The 23,131-nt window shown below is 38.0% G+C and overlaps 1 protein-coding gene across 2 annotated transcripts in view; it reads left to right on the top strand.

Annotated features, from left to right (window-relative positions):
* The window catches only part of GBF1 (golgi brefeldin A resistant guanine nucleotide exchange factor 1), a 102,213-nt gene that overhangs the window by 3,859 nt on the left and 75,223 nt on the right, over positions 1-23,131 (top strand). For both annotated transcript variants that reach the window (XM_053949442.1, XM_053949441.1), the window contains exons 2-3: positions 1,689-1,794; positions 3,104-3,170. In XM_053949442.1, coding sequence (XP_053805417.1) covers positions 1,689-1,794; positions 3,104-3,170 — 173 coding nt within the window. The remainder of the gene's footprint in view (positions 1-1,688; positions 1,795-3,103; positions 3,171-23,131) is intronic.

The following is a 23,131-nucleotide window of genomic DNA, read 5'->3' as shown; positions in this document are numbered from 1 at the left end:
GGTTCTGTTATATACAGCTGTGGAGGAAGGATATAAACCTTTGTTCTTCAGGGCACAAGCAAATTCCTTGGAAGCAGTATTTGTCTGTCATGACTGTTCTTACAAAATACTTTTGTCTTTGCCCTTTTACACCAGAGAGTACCATTATGTATAATTAATTTAATGAAATAAACACTTTTGCCATAAGAGTATTCATTCTATTGCAAACACCTGTAAAAATGAAGCAACAAATATGAAACCTTTGATGAGGTATCTTTGTGTAATACTTTGCTTTCTTTCCATTATTTATGGACTCCTGAAGCAAATTAGTCTCTTTCATTCAGAGAATATTTGCGTATTTGAAGCGCTGTTGATAATTCAGACATGCTAATTAACATGAAGCCTGATAGATCCAGGATGTATAGTCTGAAATTTCTGTGGTGATCTTTATGAGGCCCTGAGTAATCCACCAAAACCATTTCTTTCCAGCTTTGCTTTTGTTACGTGGGCAGAAGTCCTCCTCATATTCTCTGTGCTTCATTACCCCCTGCCTCCCCTTCCCAGCTGAATCCCTTAAATGAGTCTGTCAGATTTGAAGTGTTGATCAGTGTTTCACCTGTTTCCAATCTTTTGCTTCCCTATGGATGACCTGTTGTGATTTCAAGCTGGAGTCCTCATTTCCTTTCATTCTTTTTCCTGAAAAATTCTCATTATTTGGCTACCATATCACAAAATCCTTCTCATTTACAGACATGGTATATCATCTGACTCTTTGGCCTCTTTATAAGTCCTGTTTTTTATTTATAAACATTTGTGTCTGTTCATTCCCCTTCATTCTTACTTTTTGATGCTTGACTCTATCTGGGCTATAGCTAGTATGAAGAGAACAGTCCCATAGAAGTTCGCTCTTCTCTTTCTCAGTCTATTACAAGTCTTCCTTGCTTTTAACTTCTTTCCCCCTCTTCTGTCTCTTTCTGGATGCATCAGTTTAAGTTTTTTTTTCCCCTGAAAGACCTCAGACTGCAGGAGAGTAAGTGTCTGCCTTTCGCTTTCTCATTTTTTCTCCCTGTGTTCCATCCAGTTTTGTCTCCAGTTTTGCTCATTTCTTTGTGGGGTTTTACTCATGTATTTTTTACTTTCCTGCTTTCTTGAAAGCTTTTGTTTGTGAAGCAAGTGTGAAATCAACATCTGTTACAAATTACCTTCTTTTGTAAACATTTTAAATCCCAAGCAGGTTTGCTCTGGCCAGCTCATTCACCCCACTCATACTTAGGAGAGTACAAGGTTAGCTTTGTGTTCCGTGTAGGGCTGCAGGAATTTGCATAAGTGCTGGGGCTGCATGTGTTACTGCATTGCCATTGATGTCTGTCCTGGTACCCCAACACTTTATCTTTTTGTGAACTTACATAGACTGGAAAAAAAATGAGGAATGAGCCTTGGCAAAGTGGTCCCTTGCATTACAAAGATGCTTTTAGAATTAACTGCTCTCATGGTTTTGAAAACACATTATGGAAAAGTGTCTTCTTTTGATGGAGTACTTGTATTTGTTACATGTAATAACTTGTATTTTGTGCGTGCACAAAACAAATTTGAAAGAGTTCCTTGCATCACTGCAGGTCTTCTCTTGGTTAGAGTCAACTTAGTTTCATCTGAGGAAGACAGTTACTCTAAAGAGGCTAGAGATTAATTTGAACTACCTTTATTTTCAGAATTGTCAGGATGGTGGATAAGAACATTTACATTGTACAAGGTGAAATCAACGCAGTGGTGGGAGCTATAAAGCGTAATGCCCGATGGAGCACTCACACACATCTGGTAAGTTACCTTGAATTGTTGCCATCTGTAGCAGCAGCTAGTAACACCTATGGCAGAAACCAGCTGGCTTTGGAAAAGTACCTCAGTTTTTTTGTAGCAGTTGTTATAGTGCTTTTGTAAGTAAAGTTGGAATAACTTTCTTAATTGTTTACATTGTTTTGGGCGTCTCATGTGCCAGTGGCTGCAAAAGCTACAAAGCTGTGAGTCTTCTACCTTCTTGTCCTGTAAATACAAAAACCCACATTGTATTCTGTGTGGAAATCGTCTCATTTAGACTTTATCACTGGGGATATCAGGAAATTCCCATATATGGTGTTATTTTATTTAGCACAGTGTTTTTATGTATCTTTTGTACCCTCTTGGGGAAGACAGTCTTCATCACAAAAGACATGAAATAAAACTTGGGGAAATAATTATATATAGAGTATTTTAAAATTTTTCATATGGCATAGTATCTGTTTTCAGCTCTATTTTGTTGCTACTATCTATATTCCTGACTAAAACCTGTCAACAGTTTCAAACCTGCTTTGGTAAAAATCCTAAATACAGTGTTTCCAAGTCTAACTGTGCTTTGGTGGGTTTATGGCTGTCACAGTGTAAATGTGTGGATGTGGTGCACTGGATCAGTGGTGCACTTTGGAATGTCACATGAGTAGCAGATGGCTGTCATCCAGCACAAGTGGTTTCAGTTTGTCAAAGGGCAGGGCCCTTTTTCTTTCTAACATGCATTTCTTCATTAGAGCTCACGGCCTCTCTGTTTGAGGTGTGGGTGCGGCTGCACTCAGCTTGGAGAAACTGCTGCTCCTTCTTTTTTTAATATCATAAAGATAGACTAAGGATAAAGGATGCAGCTAATTCATATAAATATTGCACTGTGATTCTTTCTTCAAGTTATTTTAATGGCATAAAATGTCATTGTATTTCTGCTCCCATTACAATCTGCATAGATTAACATTATAGCAAATCCAGATGAGCCATTTCAATATGGTATGAGTTAGATTTGCAGTGAAATTTATTGAATAGCAGAACGCTAATCAGAAATATTTCCAAGGACAATAAAACCAAACCAGAATGCTCAGTGTTGGACCTATGCTTTGACATTTGAGCTGTGTGATATTGGGGAACACTGGCAAGAAAATAAAAATGCTTCTCTTGGATTTAATGGTGTAAACATGCTGACAGCGATAAAGTCAAACCACAGCACTTCTGTGAATGTGATGGTGAGGTCTTTAACAGACCCATTATTAAGATTTGTCTTCACGAATATGTTCGCCTCATTAATTACTTACTTCCTATATATAACCTATAGGATGAAGAAAGGGATCCCCTGCTGCATAGCTTTAGCCACCTAAAAGAAGTGCTGAATAATATAACAGGTAAGCTTCTACAGAAATTAGCAGATATGTACACCTGCTAGGGTATATGCAAGTAAATATACAGGTGTATTTATTTGTCTTATTTACTATCCAGAAGTCATTTATTGAAGAACAAGAAAAGAGGAAATATGCATATACTTTTGGGCAAATAATACCAATGTAAACTAGCACAGAAATACCACTGCTGCCACTGTCTATAGGGATATATATATATATATTTGTGTGTGTATGCACACACATAGTTTTATAAAGATGCGTGTTTCTTTGATATACTGAAGCTTGTAGTAATATATGAAATGTGGTGTATTATCATGCATAGCTTTTTTGTGGTTTGTTTATGCTTTCTGATCTGTGAGTGATGGAAAAAAATCTGCTTAGAAGGTGGTTTCTTTCTGTTTTTTTCCTCACGTTCTTTGGTTTGTTAGCTTTCATCATGTAATAAGTGAAGCACAGACCTCTGTTTCTATTTGGGTCTCTTGGATTTCAAGTGAAATACTTACTTTGTGATCACCTGCACTGAAAGAAACTGGAAATATGTATTGAGAAGTATTAGAGAAGTAGTACATAACGCTATGGTGTGTATTTTGACTGTTGTTTTTCTCACAACCTGTCTTTCTCCCCTTCCCCCAACATTTTCTGGTTTTGTAGTTTCAGGAATGATTGTTTAAGTGTAACCCAAGTATATGTTGAGAGTCTGGAGGTGAAGCTATTCCTAAACTCCATATGGCATTCTGCATGTTCTTCCCAGGATTTTTCTTACTGATTGTAGTATTTAAAAGTAAATTTCATTTCTGGTCCCTTTATTACAGTGACTGTTCAGAACTGCACTCAATTTAGTTTGATATGGACCTTTTACATTTTTAACTGTGAAGCATGCTTATTCTTGCATCAGTGCCGAGTCTGGAATGCCAAAAAAGTGTGTTCTCTAGAAGCACTGTAGTGCTGCTTCCAGGTGATGATGACAAGAGGTGCTGAGGACACGTGCCAGTTCTAAGCCTTTATTCCTTCTTCTTGCGTGTCTGCCTGTAAGTGTAATGCTTTGCTTTTCTCTGCCAGGTTAACTTCCTGTGGTTGTAAGCAGGATTTTTCTGTTAGAACGTGACATATTAGGCGACTCCTGAACAGCTTGCATTTCTGGATGTTGTGCTTGTACCTGGACTACATGACAGTCTGGACTTGTGGGTTTTTTTGTAAGCTCACTCACCTTCTGTAGGATATGTGTACAATCTCCAAAAGTGTATTGGGAGGAAATTTTACAGTTCTCCCTTCGGTGAGATGATTTTTTTTTTTTAATAAGCTTCTTGAAGTTCTTTGCCATTATTGCAAATACCTCTTCTCATCAACAAAAGCAGGGACTGTCAGGATGCTCAAATAAATGCAGTATAAGTAAATGTCAGGGACTGGCCATTTATCTAGAGCAGCTAGGTATAATGTGCTGTTGACTTGTTGGGGAAAAAAATGCAACTTCACTATCTGCTTATGTTAGAGAAAGCAAAGTTTAATGTACTGAGAGATTCAGAGACTCCCTTTGTATTAGTCATCAGGTAAGTGTGGTTCCTGCTGAGATAATAATTGGTTATATATGGGGATGATAGCATGTTGGTTTGACTACATGAGGTTCTTTTATACAGGTGGTTTCAGCTGCAGTGACTGCTATTTACTGACTAGTGTCTTGAGATAGGACATCTTTGCTGTACTCCATTTTTTTTTCCATTTTAGACATGGACTTGTTCCCAAGCAATACTTTGAATGATACAGAGTATCCTGCATCATCTTCCAGGCAATCAAAAGTCCAGTCCCCAGCATAGGGGACATAGGTGATTTTTTTTTTCCCTAGACCTTCCTTTCATGTCTCTTTCATTAGCTCATGGAAACGCATTGCTTTTATATTTAAATTTATTCAAGCTGTAATCTTTGACATTTGAGTTAGCTTTTAGTACAATTTTGCATTTATAGTAATATATATTATGTATTTTCTCAATCCCCCAAGAACCCATTTTAATCTGTTCCGGATGCAAATTTCAGGCTGCCTTGTCCCATCTCCCCTCTTGCTCTCTCCCTCCCTTCCCCTCCCCCATGGAGCATGTTTGATCAGGTGTGGCAGGAATATCCACTGTCAAGCTGCGCCCTTTATATTAGTCAATATTATCCTTCCTTCCCTCCCACTCCCTTCATTCTCCTCTGGGCTTTACCAGTTGATTTATAATTTTGGAATTCTCATCGGAGTCTGTAATACAGTTTGTTCATTATTTAACCAAAACCTGTTTAATGAGCAAAGAGAGGCAATGTAAATGTTAGGCATGTTGCAGTGGAGTACCTTTTGTTCTCCTCTGAGCTAGTGGGTATTAACTCTGTCATGACTGTGGTGCTGAAATACCCTGGTCAAGGGTATAAAGATGCACTTTATGCCCCCAGCCCCTAAAGATTCCCATTTCAAAGTATTGTTCCTCAATAGTAACTAAATTAGAAGCTGGAAAGCTTGCCTGCAACTAAGTATGGTGTCCCATCCAGTTGTTACATCTACATGTGCTCTTGGAGGAAGCATATAGAGAAGATGTGTTGCTCAGCACAGTCCCATGATTTTTGTAAGAGTAACTTCACTTCTACAGGTCAGCATACCTAGCTAAGGGCCTTGAACCTGAATATTTTGAAGTTTCTCTTTGAAATTCTGATACTTAGTTTCTGTGGGAATTTTATGTAGATTTATAAAAAGAGTTTAATAATTTGAAAATGAACAGCATGTCTGCCTCTGATCCACTGTCAGTTGATTTATTGGATGCCATTTTTATATTTTCATGGGCTACATTTTCATGTACTTTAGTGACTATTGATAGTAGTTGCCTGAAAAACAGAAAGGAAATGTAGAGGTTCTGTTGTCTTGGGTGGTGCATAAGTTAATCCAAGATAAATTTAATAGCTGAATGCTAGCAATGCTAAGATGACCACAATAAGCTTAAATTTGATGGCATGTCTCATATTTCTAGTGCTTAGAAAAAGCAGAAGTCAGTGTCCTGAATTATGACCATATGGAAGCAATGACTACCAAGCTTTGTCCATGCATGCAAAATTGAAATATAGCTACATTTTCAAAGGTTATTTTAAAACTGATGAAAGCCTGTACTGATAAAAGTTTGGATCAAGGGCTGCTGTCACCACACCTTCCATTTGACTGCTCTTTAAAGTGAGCTGAGTACCCTGAAAATATGTCTGGATGTTGAAATATTTGTTCATTTTGCCAGTTTTGTTATGGATTTAGGTCACCAAAAGGAAGCTTCTTTTTAACATCCAATAATAACTGAGACTGTCTCTTTCATGAATGGTTCCAACTTAGGATGCTCTCTAGGTCAGCAGAGAAAGGTTTATAACCACAAATAATTGGAAATATGAATTAATTATAAGCCTGCTTTTCCATGATTTCATGAGGACTGGATTTCTTTAAATGCTTCTCTGGCTGTTGAAGTCTTCAGACCATTCTGGTATGATGTAGAGGTGGGAACAGATACTTCTGTAGTCATCCTTCTCATTACAGAATTTGTGCTTTGCTCTGACCAGGGAGATGAGTCAGTAACCAGGATTTGCATGCCTGAAGTGCTGCCTACTGGTGTGTGGGATGGCTTTAGGACAGGAATGACTGAATACAACTGCCTTGTACGAGTCATGACTGCAGTGGGAGAAGCAGGTGTTTGTGGAAAGTGTGTGCATCGAGAGTCTATTTAAATAAGGTTTAAACTAGGTAAACACACCTGTGAAGAGGTGCTTGTGTATATTTTAGGTCCATGAGTGCCAGACTGCAAGGTTTGAGTCCTTTTATCCTCTGGTGGTTCAGAGTTAGTGCATTTAAACAGAAGCTGCAAAGTAAGCTGTTAGAAGCACTCTGATTTCATGCACATTCATGACATTTTAAATGAATGCTTGTACAGTGGGTTCAGAAGAATCTTTTCATGGCTTATTTCAGACAAGAAGCTGCTGCAAATCTCCATCTTTAGAGGGTTGGCTGGGGCATTAAGAGCTGGCTAAAGGTCAAATGACTGTAACTGTAGGAGAACCTTTGCCCAGTGTCTGACTTAATATAGTTGTTACTGTAGCCATCAGTTTTCTGGTATGTAGACTTGATTGCACACTCATTTTCTCATGTCTGAGCTCTGGAAACTCAGTTTTTATGGAAAACCTGACAGTTGTATAAAAGAATACAGGAATTTTATCCTGATTTTGGATTAATGTCTGAAGTTTTTCTGAAAGATCTAGTTTTAAGAAGTGGTACATTGGTAGTAAATATAAATATGTGGCCTCTTCTCGATGCTATTGAAGTGCTAATGGTTAGAATACGATATGTTCATTCAAGTTAAGAAATTAGAAAAAAGTAGTGTTTGTGGCTTTTTTTTATCAAGAAGTGTAGGAATTACACTATAAGAATGAGTGATATGTAAAGTGTTGTGATGCTTATTGCTTTGCAGGTAACAGCAATACCATATTTTATTTATTATTTAGATCTTGGGTTTGTGCTGGAAGTGCCTGAACTTACTGGCAAATAACAAATATGATGAACTGCATACTGTGGTATTTCTCCCATTGCTTGCATTGAAGGATAGAAATGTTATCTAGATCAGCCATTGAAAAAAAAGCTTTTTTTTCTTGTAGCATGTCAGCTTCCTATCAAAGATCTAGAACATTCACTGATCTTATAGGTCATGTCTGTTCTTGTGATAACTCAAAAAAATAAAAGGAATTTTTTTTTTTTTTTTTTTTTTAGTAACAGGTATTCATATGTGTTAACTTGGTATTTTTGAATACCAAGCAATTCAGGCTAACATTTAGCTTTGTTGCATTCTCTATGAATTTTTAAAGAAGAATGGAAAGGATATAAGGAAGGTTAGGAAATTCATAGAATAAGGTTTCTTCCATAGCTTTAACTTGGCCTCACTCTAATTAGTGGATGACCATACGATTTTAATCCATACTGTCCATACCTGACACTGTGTACAAAAGTGGTAATTTATTTCTCTTCATATTTTCTTACTATAAAAAATAGGAATATTAAGGTGTTTTGCTTGCAGGTTGAATCCAGACTTGATTTTTGCCAAGTGTGTTCAGACAATACAGTAAAAATTGTCATTTTAAAAGCAAGTTTCTAGTCTAAATGAATGCAGACATCCTCCCAGCTGCACAGAGATTGTAAACGAAGGCAGTATTGTTGCTTTGAAGCTGCAGGTAGTTCCAAATACTCTGTGTGAGGTTAATCTTTTTAATCTCATTGTAGCATCAAATTAATCAAATCACTGTCTTATGGCTCAGGTCTTTGAATCTTCCTCGGGGATATTTTTAGCATAGATATTGGTATTTTGGCATAGATTTTCTTTGTGTTTTCTTGGAGAAATAATAAATCAGACTTTTCCCAGGTGCTTGCTAACCTTGTGCTTTACTTTCTTAGTGATTTTCCCCGAGTGACGCTGATGTGCTCTAAGAATGGTAGCTGCACTTCAGCTGGGATGGGAACTTCTCAAGCCCAAAATGAGCACAAGAATTGTCATAATTTCACTTAAGATTTTGTTTACTTTCTGTATAAAGAAAGGAGGAGGAATATCTTTGATGAAGAATGATTTACAGATGCACCAAGAAGAGCACCCTAACCTTTTTCATGGCTTTTCTGTTGTGTGCAGGACAGCACTTATGCAGAATGTGTGAGGAGTCAGTTATGGATGGTGTCACTCTGAGCTCTAATTGATTCTGTTGAATTGTACATTGAGCCCTTCAACATAGGTTAGTGAATGAAATTAGAACATCTGAGAAGAAGCTTGTAATTGAGATATTTGTAACTAATACTGACATACAGAAAGGGAGAAACTCTGTTTGCGTAGAATCCTTAATTTGATAAGGATTTAATTTGAGCTAAGTTTTAGCTCTTGTGTTAATCTTCTGTTTTGTGTTTCTGAGTAGCATGAAATTTAATTAATGAAATTGAAAGAAGTGGAGTGAATCTCAGAATATTTAGAGCAAAAAAACCTAACCAACCCAGTAAGGTGGTCTTCACACTAGGTATTTATGCATGTCTTCTGAAGTCCCTTATGCAATTCAGCCCCACAGCCTTTGTAATACCACTTAAGCATCCTTTCAATACAGCTTTCTGAAAACAGTTTAACACTAGAGCTTGGAGCTGAAGGCTTCCTTCTATGGCTAATGACTGGCAGGTACAGGCAGGAGGTGGTGCTGTTGGAAGGAATTGTTTCCTGACCCCTAATCCTTAAGGACCCAAGGATTTAGATGGACAAGCACTCCTGGCTGTTGCTTGGAAGAGTTCCCACAGTGAGCTTGTTCTGTAACACCAGCCTTCTGTTACCACTGCAGGGCTGGGCTCTGAAGAGCTGCCACATGTGCATGGTGTGCAACTGACTCTCTCTTGTTCCACGCTTGTTGAGCAATTACTTTCCCACTTGTTGGGCACTCCATTATTTCCTTCAGTTACTGCTTCTGTGTGAAGTGGAGCCATGAAGGAAATGGCTTAATGGATGTACATTAGGGGGCAATAAATTGCAGTTTGATTTGGTGGATAGGCAGTACCAGATGCTGCATAGAAGCTAAGGTTCCTCTTAAGTCAGCCATTGAGGTTTTATATCAAGTTTTTTGATGCTGATGTTTTTGTTCGATGGTCAAGAGTAGTGAAAAGGATCTGTGGCCATTTGCATTATAGTAAAAACCTTCTGGAAGTAGAAGTATACATGAAATTGCTTGATTCTGTTAGTAGTTTACTAAGTATATGGCTCTTCTGTTTTGTCACCTTCCTTCTTTTACCTGTGTTCTTTCCTCACTCAATAGTTGCCATCTAACCTGTTAGAAATATTGTCGCAAAAGTGATTAATTTCAAAGAAGCAATAACTTATGTTAGAAAGTGCAGGTGCATATTTGTATAGTTGCATAATATGTAATAGGACTGCCAAGAAGTGTTGATTATACATACACAAGAAACATACTGAAGTATTCCTCATCTCAAAGAGTCTGTAGCTTAAGAGGGCAGCAATAGAGAGAAATCATTAAGTATACAAAGTTGTTAAACACTTCAGGGTTTTTGATTACCTCAATTTGTCCTTCAAACAGGCTGTTGTTGGCTGATCCTTAATATGGTTTATACCAAGATGTGAGTTGGAAGGAGAGGTTTGAAAGAAGATACAATTGGGCAGTGTCCTTTACTTCAGGAGTAGTGCAGGGATCTGTGATAAAGTGCTGCTTCTCTCAATGATTATTGTGGAATAAAAAAGGATGAAAAGAAGTAGAATGGCAGGGATTAAAAAGTACGTGTAAAAGTAGCAGACTAATGGAGAACATTGTTATTAAAACAGCAGATTGATTGGTTGATAATGAGGGATGTGTACTTGGTGGCTTGCCCATTTGAAGTAAACTTGCAGGAGCTTTTTCTTTTTAAAATAACTAGCTTTTTGGCTGTCTGAGTGTTGCAGAATAGGCTATTGCTGAAGGGTTTTTTTTTGTTTGTGCTTGGTTTGAGGGGTTTTCTTTGCAATCAGAAAAAAATTAATCTTCCAATATGTTATGGACCATGTCATGGTAAGTTCTTAAAAAAATGTTGGATGGACAGTCAAGATGATATTAGCTCAGTTGGTCAGAGCACAGTGCTGATAACATCAAGGTTGTGGGTCCACACAAGCCATTCACTCAAGAGCTGGACTTGATGCTTCTTGTGGGTCCCTTTCAACTCAGAATATTCTGTGATCTGTTATCTTGCTTTTGTAATTTGTCTTTAGAAAATGATACAGGACAGCTGATATGTCCAGAAAAGACATAAAACTGGTGCATACAGTCCTAGGAAAATTCTGATAATCTTTTAGATGACATGATTTTAACTTGGTTTTCAGCACTTTTCAAAGCTACAAAAAAAGACAAAATTTGATATATAAAGTCTGCAATACAGTGGCTTGAAGATAGGGTCTGAAGTTTTGTGATGTGATGGATTCTGAGGTGAGAGATGGAAGAATCATGGATGAGCTTTTGTTGGTATCAACAGATACTTTCTGGGGAAGAACTTTGTGAGTGAATGGAAATCTGTTGTTTTGTTAACACAGTGAGGAGTTAAATATATCTAAATGCTTTAGGGACGGTGAATCAGTATATGTCATCACAAAATTATAGGAGATTAAAATGCATTTTGAGAAGGAACAATTGTCAAGTGGTGATTGTAGAAAATGGATAGATCTACGCTGGTATTGTATGATGTACTGTATCCGTGTGACTTGGAAAGTGTTAAAGCAGTCTGCTCTTCCTTTGAACTCCTAATGGGTAGATATTTCTTCTTTAGTTAAAGGGCATAGCTAGACATAGAATCCTCATCTGTTGGACTTTCTGAAGTTAATATGTCTGTGCTTTTTGCATGGTGCACTTGTGAAGTTAAAACTTGTTAGTTCAAACCACTTTTGTATTCAACGTGTTGTGAAAGAAAAAGCAGGTGTATAGTTTTGTGACAGTTGAGGAATAGGTGAGACATTATGACAAAAACACCCCATGTGAGATGAGTAAAAATGAAAAAGTAAAATATATTAATGAGAATTTGCACATCTTTGCTATAGAACTAAAGTTTGGCTTTAGCTATCCTGTTAAAATGAACAGGTTGGTAAACAGCTTATGCTAATGTATTTTGCCCTGTAATTGCAGTTACGCAGTTACGGTGGTCAAGGGGTGTACTTCATTGATGCTTTTTAGTTGAATACGTTAAGCTCTCCACTGATGGTAGTTCTTTGGTTACTTGAGCCTCTACCTATACCCTAATACAAGCATTTAAGAAGTTCTGTTTTCCAGTTCTGTCCGTGTAGCAGCAAGCTGAAACTTACTCCTAGACATATTGAAGTAGGAAGTTAGAGAGCCTTTCAGAAAGTGTAAGCTGTTGCAGGAGCCTAAGTGCTTGCACGACTGTAAATAATTCTCAAAGCTTGTGCTACTTAAATGAGATGAGATAGTTCAAAACAGTGCTCTTCTCTTTTAATCACATTTAGCTTGATTCTGGGCAGAATAATTTTGTTCAGATGTGTCTTTGTGCCCTGTTACTTTTCATGAAATTATAATTTCTCATGATACGGTCATGAAGTCTGCAAAGTGAATTAGATTCCACATACAGCTTGATTAACTGCCTAAATAATTCAAGGGTCAAGTTGTAAATATGAGGAATTGTTGAAATAAACAAATATGTGGTTATTACCTTGTCCATGGTATACTGAAAGAGAATGGTCTATTGAATCTGGCTATAGCCTATGGGAGGAGCTTTGTAGAAATAAAATGAGTGGCAGTGGTAAAATATGGTTGCTTGTGTAAGCATATTTAGTAACTGCACTTAGCAATTTGGATGTTCTTCAGAGTGGGATTAGACAGTTTCTAGTGGCCTGTAATAGTTTTATAATAATGAAAATTACTGCCATGATAGCATCCAGGAGCCGTCATTAGCTGGTTTTCAATTCAGTCTGAGGTTTTTGTGTTTTTCATACAGAAACACCAAGTTTTTCTTTACATACTCAGCTCTTACTGAAAAAAAAAAACCCCGTTTTGACTATCTGAAGTGCAAATATATTCAGTCAGATTTAGAGTCTAACAGGCACAGTCAGATTTGACTTCTGTGCTTCACTCTATTAAATACATCCTGCCTCAGCATGAGGTTAGTGCTTCAGATGTGATCAGGCTGGTAGAGAGTAGGGGAATACAGTCCTGGGAATATTTACTTTGGTGGCATTGTTGATGATGAACACAAAAGTATAGGAAATATATGTGCTCAAATATTTACCAGTCTGTTAAAATACGGTCAACAGGAAGAGACTTTTTCAGTTGAAGCAAAAGTACTAATTTAGATTTGGCAAAGAGATAAGTTCTAAACAAAATTTTCTGAAAGTGTGTAACTTCTTTGTGTTACAGGAGTCTGAATATTTTCATAATGAAGGCTTCTGTTTCTTAATGAAAGGGAAGAATAAGAGAAGAAACATCCATGTTTTGCAAATAAAAAAGTATCACTTTCTTGGGGAAACGGCTTTGCCAGGAGTGTTGGAAACATAGGAGAGGGAGAAATAAAAATAATCAGACATTGTAGAAAGCAATAGGACTCTTAACAGCAGCTGAATAGTAGTACTGAGTTGGAAAAAATAAAGAAATTTCAGAGAAAATAAATTGCTGAAGAAATGTATTATTAAATAATGAGGAGGAGGAAGACCATCATAGGCATCCTGAAAAGCTTACCTTAATGGTTGTTTGGTAACTATTGACTATTTAAGCATTGTGTCACAGACAATATCAGGTTAAATTTTGCTAACAGTTTCCCCCTTCAGTTTTATTAACAATACATTAAAAATCTGAAAGGGCAGTTCATTCTTGTGCAGCTGCTTTTAAATTGTAGTTTTTTTCTTCTTGTAGTATAGTTAATGCTATAGAGTTTCGCAGCCCGTACTGGTCCTTGTTCACATGCACAAGGCCCATGTGCTGCAGCGGAAGGTCACACACTCCCTTTCACTCTGCAGGAACAGCAGGTGATGGTACCAGCTGTTCACATCCTTGTATTAGATGCCTGATTTTGAGCAGCTGTATGAGGCTGCTAATAAACTCTTACATGTAATGCAGTTCATATCTTGCCCACATTTCACTTGATGGTACTCAGCCCTGGCCAGTATTTTTTTAGCATCTTTCCATTCCACCTATAAGGTGCTTCTTTTCTTCCTTGTGCTTGTCTCCACTCCTCTTGTATGATGTGTTAGTCAGATGTTTGAAAAATGTTCAAGTGGTGCAGATTTGAAAAGGAAAGGGTACCTGAAAACATGCAAACTGTGCACGGTTTAAGGAAGCAGGAACAATCCCTCCAGCAAAAGCATTTTAAAACTTTAAAGACTTAATGCTGTAATGAAAATAATCTAGACTGTTCTAAAGGATATTCTTGTCCTTAAACAGTATACTTTTGGGTACAAACATTGCTGTGTGTGTTTGTTTGTTTGTTTGAGAAGAATGGGTCAAAAGTGCTTTTGTTCTGAAGGATCTGTCTGCATCCAGCTAGTTGAAGAGGTCTTGTATTTGAATCTGCTATTAAAAGAAGGCTACAGGGAATTTTAATTCCACCTTGGGTAATAAAATTGGCCTGGCAGTGAGTATTGATATAGCCCAATTAATTTCAACTTGTGCTTTTATTTAAAAATCATGTTTGTTAGGACCCTCTGTTAAGCCTATTAAATAAAGGGTGAAAAAGTTCTGGAAAGCACAGACAAGCAGTTTTAAAAGGGGTGGAGGGAACCAAAGGAAGGATATTTACCATTTTAAACCCTTTCAGCTCCTTTGTTCACTTATTTCTCTTGCGTCAATGGTTTAGCCTCCCGTTGCCCTCTCTGGAAGAGTCATGGTGCCTAGAACTGAGAAATACCTTGGTTCCACTGAGTGGCCACCAATGTGATGACAATCTCTTCTTGCTAATGAGATTCTGAGAGGTGACTTTGTTGTTTTGTGGCCATTTTTAAAGTGGATTTTTTGGTGGATTTCTTTTTTCCTTGGTTTTGTTGTGGAGTTGGGTTTGTGGGTTTGGGGTGGGGTTTTTTTAAGGTTTTTTTGAGGTGCTTTTTTTGGTTGGTTGGATTTTTGGGATGAGATGGGGTGGGTTGGTTTGTTTTTCTCCCATGGCTGTAACCTCAAAAAATGCACTTTGGAATGGAAGTAGTATTGATGTAGGAGTTGTGAAGATCATCTTTTAGCAGTGTGGAGGTGGGGAGAGAGTATATTTGTTCCTTTTTCCTCAAAGGATCTCAGGGAGAAATTCAGCAGGAGCAAAGATAAGGATCAGAAGTTGGGTGTTAAGTGTTTTATAAAATTATGAGAAGAAGAGAACCTAGCTGTGTAGTTAGGGTTGGAAGACAATAGCATGGGATCAGAAGTATGTGGTAAAATATAGGAAGAATATAAGTGCTAATATAGTGAAGTGGCTTAGTTCAGATCATTCATTAGACCTTGTTCTTACTGCTCCAAAACTCAACTAATTTTAGCTAGTCAACATTCTTAAATTAAGCTATCCACAATCTAGAACTGATGTGTGTTGCTTTTCTCCATCAAAGATGGGACAGGAATTTTTTTTCTGGGTGAGGAATTGGCTCTCCCATGGCAGATTAGGACAGTAAGCTCCTTGTTAAGCATCAAGAATTTTTAAGAGAGTCTTACCAGCCAGTTATTTTTAACTTCATGTTTCACATTTGAATTTTTTTTAACTGTTCAGGTGTCTCTGCAAGCTATAAAGAAAGCAGTTGAAGTAAATAGCTGTATCAAATGAAGTACCTTTTGTCCCTGCTTCCAAAATAAACTGGGAATAATGCTTTACACATTTTTGTCTCCTTTAACTCTATAGGCAAGCAAGAGAGGAAGCATGGATTAACATCTAGTGATTTCTAGGAGCTCAGATTCCTCTTGCTTGGTCTGACTGACAGGGACATGTGGCTCAAGTGCATCTGGAAATATATCACTGGCAAAATTTGGTGGAGTAAATATAGCAGGAATGGGTTGTCAGGGCAGGAGATAGATTGTTCTGGGAAAGGAAGTGCTGTCTGTCTGTTATCTAGTAACAATTTCCTATTTTTCTGAGGCATACCTATTTCTTTCAGTGTAACTACGGTAACAGCAGGCTGTGACATACTTACTGTGTTCTGCTGTTGTATGTTCTTAAGGTGGAAGTGCTATCAGAAATGGTAAAATTGGTCAGAACATGTGTAGAGAACTGATACCAGTATTTTCTATGGTGTTTAAATAGTAGCACCACACACTTTCTTATAGTTTAAGCTCCTTTTTGAAAAGAGGCAAGGACATAAAATGTGAAAAGTAAGCCCCAGAGTTTCAGGGCATGATTATATTGAAGAAACCTGACTTTTGCTTAGCTGCAAAATTGTTTCTAGGCCACATGGTAAGCAAGCAAGCAACCAAAAACAAAACAAAAACACTAACCTCTTCCTTGAAAATGGGCTGAGAGCCCATATTCTGAAATTCCTGTCTTTATTGGCAGTTGATACATAAGTAATGAGCAAGGATAGAAAAAGCCAATCACAAGGCTTTTCTCCAGCAAAAGCTGATTGGCAAAGCTGTAAAGCTTCCTCAAGTATTGTGATATTACTTAAAGTCTCAACAGAAATCGTACTGTTTGGGGAGAAAATTGAACCAACTGTGTTAGAGGGTGGCCTACAGAAGTCTACGCAGGCATATCGGTATAGACCGTATTGTGCACAGAAAGGCATAAACATGGGCAATGGCAATTAAAATTGTAACAGATGCAGGCAGTATCAAATGTAGCAGTAAATTACAGAGTTTTTGCAGTTTATCAAGGGAAGTTGGAGATGACTACTGATTAGAGTCAGCACCATTTGCAGCATTTTCCTAGTGCAGTGGGCTATTTTTTTTCATCAGCTTGCTCAAGAACATATTAAAGATAGGAACCCTGACAGTTTTGTGTGCAGTCGCTGTCTGTGGTTAGTTGCTGATTCCGTTGCCTTTTCTGAGAGGTTTCATGCTGCTTCCCACCGTTGTGAGCTCAGTCTGGTGCCCTGTGATGTGGCTGTGTCTGGGGTGGGGTGAGCAGCCAACAGGTGCACAGCATACCACGCAAATGTGGAGGCAGGGAATTTGTGTCCAAGGGCATTGGGGATAAATAACTGTAGTTGTAAAAAGTATTACATGAATGCTAACATTTTCACTGAACAGTAAGGCTGTTCTGAAAACTGTCTCACAAACTTCCATATAATAAGCTTCAATTTCTATGCTCAGAAGTCTGAAGACCTTAATCGGTGTTGAATTTTCTTTGGCTTTTAGGAAGAAATGGATATTTTTCTGGAGGATGTAACTGATTCAGACTAGAGGTTGTCCAAAAGCTTTCTGTAGTTACAAGCAGTAGGATAACAGATGGGATTCTATATTCTTTGAATAAAACCTGCTTAAGTTAACTATTTAGTCAGTGTACAGTATTCTTCAAAAATATTTGTAAGCCCCCAGGATTAATTTGTTATTTCTTCTGATTGCACCAGATCCAAATACTGCATGTCATGATACAGGCAGGGATAAAGCCTTATTCATAGTGGCAGCTCAAGACTTGTTACCATTTACTAGGTGTGTTACATAGCACACCTGGCTTGCCTAGGCCTTTTGCAATGTCAACTTCAGCAGCAGGAACAGTTCATTAAGAAAAAACAAATCATCAGTGTTTAACTTATTGTTACGCTGTTTCCACCTGCATGCCTCTTATTCTAGGTGTTCCAGCTTCCAGCAATTGAGATTTGAAGTCTACTCTGTAGAAGCCTGTGTTTCTCTTCAATGCCCTATAAATCTAGTTCTTTATTCCATTTTAATTTTCCTTTGCCAGTCTCACCCTGGAATAAAAGTGAAAGGGCTAAACTTCATGTTTCAGATGAAATTTCACAAAAGACACCTGTGTTCTATGATCATTTGGTACCAGTACACTGTTGTTTGTTTCACTACATCAGCTGTCAATATGTGGGACAACAAAAGGCTTTTTAATCAGATTTATTATTTGTAAAGGCTTTGAAATTATAAAGTGCAAGAACTATGGAGTGGTATTGGGAGGTATATGAGAGAAAGTTTTGGACCTGCTGTTTTGAGGAAAGCGAGTAAAATACTTAAAACTCTTCCATTGGAGCTTTTTCTGCAGGAGTTTCTTCTGGGACCATTGTTTCATGACAAGAATGGCTTTGCTGTGGATATGTCTGCATGATGATTTATTCAGGATGGCTGTAGAATTACTTTTAACTGTGATCTAGCTGTGTTGCTGGGTGTTGTCATGTAAATAGGAAGCATTTAATCCCTGTAAGTGTAACTATTCTGCATTCTACAGTTGATTTGCAACTGTCTAGGTAATATAAAGCATATGGTGTTTAAGACTTTTTAGTAATAGTAAATGCTGAGTTGCTAACCTGTTCTCATAATCTCAGCTGTTTAATTATATGAAGAAGATATTTTTTAATTTGAAGCTTTTAAACTGTTTTACTCTTGAGTCTACTAATTCTGGGACAAGAATGCACATCATTACATGAAGAAAGGAGTCAACAGGAAAATAAAGGTATGTAGAAGCTAACTAGGAGCATAGTTACTTTGTTCTTGGTGTCCTCAAGAGCACCTTTTAGGTGGTAAGTTTGTGGGAAGGGAGTTGATAATTTCTTTCATGTGATACCTTAGTGTCTGGTTTGTTCTGAGCTGAAATTTGACTACATGAAAATCACCTGAAGTATTAGCTTAACTTAGTCTTCCAGTCTGAGCCCACGACCTTTAGCTGCACAGAACCTTACTAGCTGCAACAGGCTGTTGTAAAATACTTATGCTGCAACCTTATTTTTGGTTCTAAAGAATCATTTAATGCTTAGGAATAGAAAAAGCAGTGAAAACAAGGCAGGACACGGGACCAGCATACAGACCTTTCATGTGTACCTTAGGCATGCATAGCTGAAGTTTTATATGTGAAGAAATTGCCTGAGTTTCTTGTAGGGCACACACAGCACTTAGGGCCCATGTAAATTCCACAGAAGCTGCTTTGCAAAAACAAAATTCTGCAAAATTTATTTAGCTTTGTCTTCCATGACTCCTGTTCTCTTTTTCTCTTTTGCTGTTACTTTCTGTTCATGTATTTCTTTTTGCAGTCTGTTCCTGTGTAAGCCTTTTCTGTGTCAAACTTACAACTAATGTAACTTTACAGTAAGAAGCCCTCTGTATTTGTCTGATACAGTTCTTCTCACTTCTCATTCTTTATGTTCCTTTGGACAGTCAGCACTGAGTTTTTGTTGGGCTTAATATAAAGGGACTTAGACAGGCAGGTGCTTCTGGATTTGAATTTATGAGACTTCCAGACATGAGTGTCATATGTGCTTTTTTTTCTCCCCTGTCTTCTGTAATGCTCTGTAGTCTGTAATAGGTTGAGTTGTAACATTCATTAAACCATTCCTCACATTCCCTGCTTTGAAAGCTTATCAGGACTGCTTTGATTTAGTTATCTGGAACAAAAAAAGCCATTTGTGAAGGTTGGAATGGAGCTCTGGAGCAATAATATATCCGAGATCAGATTCAGGTCCCAGTTGTATTATTCCTAGGGATTTATTTGCCTGTGTACACACAGGCAAAGAGTGGTGTGTATGGAAGACTTGCAGGAATGCAAATTGGACACATTTTGTTGGGACCTGTAGGGGATTTTCACTGGTTCATAATTTTTCAAAGGTTTGTTATACATCAGGCAGCCACTGCCTCCTCTTTAAACCTTTAAATCCCCCCTCTTTTTCCTGTTCTAAAGGTCAGATTTTTTTGACAACTGTGTGCAGGAACAAGATTTGTTAAATCCCTTCATTTTTATTCATACAAATACCAGTGTTTGGTGAGCAAGAGTTACCCCAGAATTCAGAAGCACATAAAGCTCAGTACAAGCCTTCTGAACCTAAATTCAATTCAGAGATGCATCTCTCGAAACTGAATCTGCCATCTGAATATTAACCCTTGGCACTGCACAGGGAATGCATGGTAAAAAATTCATCTCTTTGTGTCACTCAGTGGGCAGGCTTCACAGGCTCTCTGGTGTCCTCTGAGCTGCAGAGCAGTGTCCTGCATCTTGTCCTGGCTGTTCCTAGGCATAGGGCTCAGAGCTGAAGAGCTGCGTGTCTGGTCATGCTCATCTAGCATTAGTCCTTTCTGGTGAAACAGCAAAATTTTTGAGCCTTTGTTCTGATCCAGTCAATGAAGTAACTGAGTCCTCAGTGGGAAATCCTCTTGAAGCTATTTATTTTTTGGTTTTACATGCAACTCAGCTTTGAGAAATCTATGTGGTGGGCTGTTGATCTCTGGGATGTGAATGATGACTAGGTATCGTATCTCCTTTGTATAGGGATGACTGACGGTGGTTTGCTTCTTGGAGAGCTAGTCATAGAGTGTCATCAGTAGCTCTGAAGTCCTCATCCTTACTTTCTCCAGTGTGGGTGAAGAGAAGAGGTTTAGGAATGGGAAGCTCCTTTTCTTACCCAGAATAGCTTCTGTAGACTAAAGCAGTTGACAGATGAGATCTGGCAGGTCATACTGTGATAATACACAATGTAGTAATGCACAATATTATACAATATTGTAAATCATTCTGATAAGCAAATTGTTAAGATGGCAGGGTGTGTTTGAATTACCCATTTTTAAAAAATCTCTCAACACTGGGACAATGGTCAGGAGTTGTACCTTTTTATCATCTGTCGAATTTCATTCTGAGGTGGCTGGGGAGTGGCCATATGTTTGCTTAGTTTAAGTGTCTTGTAGCAGTTGATGATTTTGGAGGAAGATGGAACAGACAGCAGCAAAGTATAGACTGGGCAGAATCTTCAGTGCTTGTTTCATCACAGCAGGATTCTCCAGAGTGAGTCTATCTGCTCTTCAGTTTTACCTGTGCATTTCACATCTGTCAGCACATCTGTGCTAGTGGGGAATAAGAACGGTGACCCTAACCACTGTCACTGTATTTATATACATGTATGTATCTCTTGTTGGATGCCCAGAAGTCGTTCAGCTTCCATAGCACGTTTTGTGTAGAGTTATGTGCAAAGTGGTTGTGTTGGCTTTGGTCATGCTGAATTTTGCTGATACAATATCCACCCACACACAGTGCTGATGTGCTCTATCTTCACAATCTGTATCTTGCAGTTCCTTTCCAACACACCTAGTGACACAGTCTAGATAACTTCAAGGATGCTTTTCCTGTGTGCTTTTTGTGTATAGATGCAAAAGTCTAGGACAGGGAGGAGAGTTTACAGAGATGTTTTCATGACTTAGCATGTTTACTGGATTTAATGCCTGAGACAGCAGAAATAGTTAGGCTGGGATCTGGTTCTGGGGAGGAATAAAGAAAAATGTCAAATATTTTAGCACAGACCATTGTCAGCTTGCTTTAATACTAATGTCTTTTTTTTTTTTAAGCTACTGTAAAGATGCTTCTCTGAACATCTTCTGCAGCTAGCCCAGAGTTTCTGCACTGGGTTAAATTTAAATTGGCTAGTAGATGCAGACTTACCTGGTTGCTTTTTGCAAAGTTTTCAGTGTCATGATGAGAGTGGCAAACAGTTGTTTTGGAGCCCTAGGGATTGACCTCTGAGGCTGTGCCTGTTGCTACTGTTTAGAAAAAAGGTCTTGATGCTGACTGATCTCAATGCTAGAATACTATTTCATCCTTGAGCTTGGTGTTCTGAAGCAGAAAGGTGATGGTCAAAAGTATTTTATTATGCTGTCTGTTAGCCAAGTGAGGATGCTTAAAGGCTGGCTAATGAAGAAGCATTTTGGCAACTACTTAAATAATATATTAACTCATCACCTCTCCCATGCCGATGGCTTTTGGCTGCTAAGTAGAAAGATGCGGGAGGCAAGGATGACTTAAGATGGACTCCAGCAAAAGCAAGCCTGCTTGTCACTGTGCTTAGTGCCTGTACGGCTGTGTTTATACCCTCGTTCTTAGAGTGGGCAAAGCCTGCGTTGCGTTCCATACTGTCCAGGATGAGAAGGGTTGTGTATGGGGGCTGAAGAAAAGGACATAGTCTGCTTTCTCAAAATAACAAGACAGCTAACACCACCTTGGAAAAAGACCTGGTCTGTGGAGGAAGCATGTTCAAACAACATTGCTAGAATAGCTGAAGGGTCTGTAATGGAATCTGTTGAAGATTAACCTTGGTGCTTTATAGGCGAGCCAGGCCTTCAGAAGGGTTTGACCTGAGTAGCAATTTTAAACATAAGGTCACGGTTAATCAGTCAGAATGAGAGGGAAGGGAAGTAAAGTGCATAAAGCTTGTTGTCCTTGGTGATTGCATTAAGATACTTTGGTATCTCAGAGACTTTTCCGTTTTTCTTTTCAATGATCAATGTAAATGCGGTCCACCCAACTTTCTGGAGCCTCAGATAAATGACGGGGAAGGCCATTTGGCAGGCATTAAGGTAACAGCTAACTAAAATGAAAACAAAACAAGAGGTAATTGTCTTTTGTATAGATAACCTGGCTTGCAGAGTCTTGATTATGCTGATAATATAGGCCAGATGTGACTTGAAATTAGCCATGGGAGAGAAAATTATTTCTAATGGACAATGAGCTGTCTGGAAGCATAAAGGATTAATCTGTTAATGTGTTAGAAAGTAAGATGCAATTTATTTCAATGAGATAGATAATTTAGCTGTTTTGAGTAAATTTTTCCTGTTGCCTTTCTTAAAAAATGTTTGGGATGACACCCCCTACCCACTGCTCTCTGAAAGACCAATGGGAAGATTTCCTTGGCGTTTAAGTAAAGTTCAGAGGCTGCCTGATGTGACTTATCACCTTTCTCCTCATTGCATCTCTTACCTGTTTGGTGATGTCTTGCATCTACTGAAGGTGTTTAAAGAACATCTTGTAATTTTCTCTTCTTTTTTGAATGTTGAATCACATTAATGAATCCCTTCAATTGTTAGTAATAGATGTCTGTAAAGAAAAATGTAGTGTAAATTGTTTTTTAAAGGATGTTGTTTCAGGATTCATGGACTGATAAATAACCAGGTGTAGAAAGGATACTAGTAAATTTTCTTTTAGCCAATCAGTTAACACCAAAGGTTTAAATTTTAAAGGTTTGGGATTTATTATGGTGGTTTTTTGGTTTGCTTGGGGGGGCTCTTGGTGGGTTTGTTTGTTTTGTTGTTCTGTTTGTTTTTTTAGTTTAGGTTTTTTAATAACTGAGCATTTGATTTCTGTACATAAATCAAACTATTGAAATAATAGCATAATTATTGCTGCAGCTCACGTTACCTGAATCAGAGACAAGTGTACAATTCTGATATGTCTGTGGGTTTTAAAGTATTTGTGTCTGGAAGCAAAGAGGTAGTCTTTTGGGATGAAATGTTTTTATCTGTGTAACCTGGACTGGAAGGAGCAAAAGATTCCCAAATTTCTACAAGACTTGAGGCAAATCGTAGTGATTAGTAGAAGTCATTAC

This window comes from Vidua chalybeata, chromosome 8 (assembly GCF_026979565.1).
Source record: "Vidua chalybeata isolate OUT-0048 chromosome 8, bVidCha1 merged haplotype, whole genome shotgun sequence".
NCBI classification, from domain to species: domain Eukaryota; kingdom Metazoa; phylum Chordata; class Aves; order Passeriformes; family Viduidae; genus Vidua; species Vidua chalybeata.
The sequence above is the reverse complement of the archived record's forward strand: the minus strand, read 5'-3'. Positions and strand labels throughout refer to the sequence as shown.